This window comes from Eubalaena glacialis, chromosome 5 (assembly GCF_028564815.1).
Source record: "Eubalaena glacialis isolate mEubGla1 chromosome 5, mEubGla1.1.hap2.+ XY, whole genome shotgun sequence".
In the NCBI taxonomy this organism is placed as follows: Eukaryota; Metazoa; Chordata; class Mammalia; order Artiodactyla; family Balaenidae; genus Eubalaena; species Eubalaena glacialis.
The window spans coordinates 37,575,482-37,580,544 of record NC_083720.1 but is presented as its reverse complement, the minus strand read 5'-3'; the positions used below and the strand labels follow the sequence as shown (position 1 = coordinate 37,580,544).

The window sequence follows — 5,063 nt, the reverse complement described above, 5'->3', positions numbered from 1 at the left end:
AACTTTTAAAAAATCAATACTTGAAATCTTTTTCAACAATCCAGTTACTTAACTGAGATGTTACTGCTGTGTTCATGAATTAATTAAACAAGCATGCTTCACCTGCAGAGGACCAGTGTGGGACACAGGGGAGCGTGTGGGCTTTGGAGCTCTTTGAGTTCAATCCAGCCTCCCCACTTACCAGCTGGTGACCTTGGTCAAGTTACCTAATCTCCATGAGCCTCAGCCTCCTACGATGCCCGTCTCTAGGTTTGTTATGATGACTCAGTGAACTGATGTTTATGATGTGTCAGGTACTACACTGCCATGGGTACGATGCAGGATACAGTCTGTCCCCAAACATAAATTAGAGCATCTTCCGATGCTTTAAAGACAGACATTCACACAGGTGGTTTGAAGCAGACCCAGAAACACCTGTGCTCGATGGAAAGAGGGAGAAAGACATATCTTGCTAAAAGCAGCAACTTGCAGAAAGAGCATGAAATAAACACCCTGACACCCACCTTGGACAAATACAGCAGGACACGTGTTTCTCACTGTAATGATAGTCTTTATTTGATTTTCATCACCTTTCAATGAAAGAGTGGTTCCCATCAGCACTATGTAATTATGAACCTCGCAAATACATCTTATAGATAATGAAATTTCCTTAAAAATGAAAGATAACTGTAAGGAAAATTTGTAGAGAGAGAAGGTATAAAATAGAAGCTTGGTTAAATGTAAGCAGGTTTTTATCAAGAAAGAAAAATGGTACCATTACGTTAAAGCGGTACTGCAAACATACTATTTTGCTTGTTCTCAAGCTAGTTGTTCATAAAAAGGAAGCTGGTTTGCCCTTTTCTTCTTAGTGATCAAATCAACATGCTTGTGTACCTAACCATCCTGGTAAGACAAAACCAAGGGGAAGGAGAAGCAAGGCTTTTAACTGTGTTAAAAATTGGTTCTAGGGTAGGAGCACAAGCCTTGCTTTCCAGAAGGTGGAGAGACACATGACAGTTTCAGGGAGACCTGTGGGGGCCATGACTTTAGCCCATTGTGTCTGGGCAGCTGACATAACTTCAGTCCCCCTGGGGTCTCTCTCTGGTCTGAGCTGCCTTAGCTCTGATGATCTGGCAGGACCGTGGTCACTAGGATTGGGTATTCCAAGGCATTGCAGTCATCCGACAGGAACACCAAATCCTGGAAAAGATGTACAATGAGCAGGAATGTCACTGAAGGTGGCCACAGAGCCCATGCACAACTATAGGACTCCTGGTTATCCTCAAAGACTGTTCAGTTTTTCCCCTTTGTGTGAAAATTTCCCAACCTTCATTCCCCCAAGGAGAGCTGGTTACGTCTTTCTTCACCTTCCCATTGAATCTCACATAGTCTTTTATTATTGAATTCAGTTGTACGTTGGTTGACCAGATGGATCGATGGATAGATGGGCAAGGGAGTGAATAAATGAATAAATCTCAATTACTGAGCAACAACTCTGGGCCAGACATCGGGGATACCATGAGTAACAGCACCAGGTCTCACCTTCAAACACTTTAGAGTCAATAGCGGCACTTTTCAGACTGTATTATGTCTTCTTCTTGTCTCCCCTCCACGACCAAGGGGAGAGGGGAATGAGGAGGGAAATGGGTGTGGGACAAAATGCTTGTCTCATCTTTGATGCATAGTAACAAAAAAATCTTAATAAAACTTAAAGCTAAAAAACTTAATAGCTAATTATTAGTTTCCTGGGCCAGGCCTGATGTTTGGTATTCTATGTTTAGTCACCTTGATAGAGATCTTGGGACCAAGGGAGTTACTACAGCGCCCAGCACACACACGGTCAGGGTGTAAGTAGTATAATCCTCCCAATGATCTCCTGACATGGGTATTATTCACGAATGAGGAAACTGTGGCTCAGAGAGTGGAGGGGACACTGGCATTTAGGAAGCAGGGAGGTGAAGACAGGGGCTCAGGTCTGCCTGATGCTGAAGCCTGTGCCCCTAGGACCACACAACTCTGCTTTCTACATCTTAACCAGTGCTGATTCTCTGCTTTTCCCGTCTCCCTCCCTTCTGCTGCCAGATTCCTCCCAACACAGAGCACACCCGAAGCCCCTCCCCCAGGAAGTCTCCCCTGACCCCAGGGCTCTGGGAATTCTCGGAATTCCACAGTCCTCTACCCCCAATCCCTGCCCCATTTGACTCACAGCCTGTGGTCTTGGGTGTTGGAGATGGAGCTGGAGGATGTGAGGAGCATTGTCCGAGTCCCCCAGCACTTAGCAAGAGCTATAGGGTTGAGGAAGGGCTTTGTGAACTGGAAGCACCCTATAAACTTTTCTCTTCCTCCTCCTCATCCCCCTCTTCTCCTAACCCTTCTCTTAAATTCTTGGCTGATGACAAGTAGAAAAAGAACGTTCAATGGCGTCACTTACCCTCCTGCAGAACGAGTTCATGATGGTGTACAGTTTCCGCACTTTGTCCTTCAAGGCATCTACCTGGGCCACCTTCCAACACTGGGGCGATGCCACAAAGTCCCGCAGCTTGGCCAGCACACAGTAATTCTGTGAATGGACAACAGGGACGGGTCTCATGGGAGAAGTCAGTAGCCAGAGACGCGGGAGCTGGGGACTCCTGGTCCTTCTGCACAGAGTCTCTCCCCACTCCCACTCCAAGCCCTCCCACAGGCAGGCAGACCCCTCTTACGTGTATATCCAGGTACAACCTGGGCAGGTATCTCACACACCGCTCCTGCAGAAAGGGAAACGGGTTTCTGTGTTGCCCACAGGGACACACCCTCAGCCTGGCCACAGAAGGCTCTCTGCCAGCCTCCCCAAAACCAGAGCAGCCCCAGATCCCTGGGGCCTTCCTTGATGCTGCCATGTACAATACTTTCTTGTACCATATGCCACATTCCCCCAAAGTAAACTGCTCTTCTAGAATTCGACTTTTAGAATGCAACCATTATATCATTGACTATGAGCTAGGGAACTGTTTTATATATATAAATATATATACATACACACACATATACATACATATATATAGAGAGAGAGACATACATATAAATATGTGTGTCTATATATGTATATATATTAAAACAGTTCTATAACTGTAATCTAGACATAGTAATATATATAGTATATACTTCAGTAATATAAAACAGTATATATATGTACACTTTTATATTACTATATTTCACTTTTGCTTCTGTGCCGGCCTGAAGGCCAGAAGACCCAGATTCTGGTCCCTCCCAACCAGTAATTCCCTGTGCGACATGGGGTAGGTCTCCTTCTTCTTTGTGACTCGGTTTCCCAGTTGTGAGATTAGAGAGTTAGAACACATAACCTCCACTTCCTTCCAGCTCTGAGCCTATGCATTTTTTTAAGCTTTAAAATCATATATTTTTAAAAGGAGATTGCTCTACATATTTAATAGCAAGGAATTTGTGGATACATTGGGGTGCAACAATACAACCAAATGTTGTTACAAAGAAATATTAATCTATTTGACAGCGTCACTAAAAAGTAAATTGCAGAACTGCTGTGTTGTTTGATCCAATTTGTCTACACACTTGGATAACTTATGTACAGACCCAGAGCTGAAATCCTATGCTCTGAATGTGATGGCAGCAGGTCACCTCTAGGTGGTAGGATTGCAGTAATATTTATTTTCTTCTTTGTCTTTTGTGCCTTTTGCAACCATTTTCAAAGTATATGACTTTCATAAGTTGAAAAAAATACACATCATTTAACTTTCAAAAAGAAAATACAAAGGAGGTGTTAAGGTATCATTAAGCCCCACATCTGAGAACAGTGCATTTTATTTGAAGGGTTCACAAGTGGTAAAGGGATACTTTTAAATTTTACCAGAGCTTTGAAGTTTAATGTGTTTTGTTTCTACACTGGACGAGCAGTCAGGAGGCCGGATTCTAGTTCTGGGTGGCCCCTGTGGGACTGCTGGCTCCGAGCCCCTGGGTCTTCCTCTTAACACAGTGTTGAGAACAGTGCTGACATTCTGGCTTGTCCTCTGTGCAGGCTGTGTCTGCATCCAAGTCTTCAACCCTCCAGCTGCCCAAAGAAGCCGGTGAGGGGCTCAGCCATCCCCTCTCACAGCTGAGGATGCTGAGATTCAGGGCTGAGTAATTTGCTCAGGGTCCTACAGCAGGTTAGGGGTGGGGCTGATTCTGGGAGTCGTCCCCTTAGCTCCTGCTGGCTAGTGGAGAGAATAAATAAGCTGAACTCTTCGGTCCTCCTTAAGTTGGAGCTCTAAACTCTATGGGAGCTTCTCTTCTCCTCTTCCCTTCTCTTCTCTTCTCTCTCTTTCTCTCTCTCTTTTTACATTTTAAAACAGATCCTCTGATATTTGCTAGCTAGTTATAAACAAGAATTGTGATGTCTTTGATTATATTTTCTTTGTATTTAAAAGGTAGTGCAAACCATCGGGATTTAATAGGATGGGAATAAAACACAAATACCCTTGAAATTAACATTGACCAGAAAAGAAAAATAGCGTTTTTTCCCTGGTCCAAAGGCAAATTTTTGAGAACTGGGTCTGCATGGACCTCCCAGTCCTCAGCGGGGCCGAGGGCACTCACCGAAGGCTCCGTGGCCTGCAGGCTCTGGAAGTCAGCGGTGATCTCCCGGCTCAGGGCCAGCATCCTGGAGTAGCAGGTCGGGGGAGCCGGCTGAGCGGCGGGGGGGCCGGCCAATAGCAGCAGCAGCAGGGGAAGCAGCTGGGGGGTCATGGTGCAAAGGCGGCCTGACTGCAGCCCGAGGCCAGCCGCCCCTTTAAGCAGAGGCTTGCGGGTGGTCCTCCACGCCTCCGTTTCCGGTGGTGCCCAGCCAAGACCAAGAGCACGCCCACCTGGCCTGGGGACACTGGAGCCTTTCAGACCTAAAGGTCCCCCTTGTTGAGAGGAGGTGCTTCCTGGCAGGGGCGGGGAGGGGGAGATGCCAGGCACCTGGAAGGGAACAGGGTCTGCCTCTCACACAACTTGCAATAGAACTTGCTCTCTGGGCAGGGGCTCTTCCTGAAGTGGCAGGATTGGCAGATGAGGGGGGCAGAGGACAAGAGGGAGACAGGATG

At 46.3% G+C, this 5,063-nt stretch overlaps 1 protein-coding gene across 1 annotated transcript; it reads right to left on the bottom strand.

Annotated features, from left to right (window-relative positions):
• Window positions 1–815: 815 nt before the first annotated feature.
• CYTL1 (cytokine like 1) lies at window positions 816–4,722 on the bottom strand. The gene is made up of 4 exons (XM_061191227.1): window positions 4,573–4,722; window positions 2,682–2,726; window positions 2,411–2,539; window positions 816–1,179 (listed from the first exon to the last, which is right to left on the bottom strand). Exons 1-4 carry the CDS (start codon window positions 4,720–4,722, stop codon window positions 1,096–1,098), a joined length of 408 nt encoding a protein of 135 aa, XP_061047210.1. The 3' UTR covers window positions 816–1,095.
• Window positions 4,723–5,063: the final 341 nt, after the last annotated feature.

Coding starts and splice junctions, on each gene's coding strand:
- CYTL1 (XM_061191227.1), bottom strand. CDS start 4,722: ATGACCCCCCAGCTGCTTCCCCTGCTGCTGCTGCTATTGGCCGGCCCC. Junction 2,727..4,572: donor TGCAGGCCACGGAGCCTTCG/GTGAGTGCCCTC, acceptor CCCTTTCTGCAG/GAGCGGTGTGTGAGATACCT. Junction 2,540..2,681: donor GGTTGTACCTGGATATACAC/GTAAGAGGGGTC, acceptor GTCCATTCACAG/AATTACTGTGTGCTGGCCAA.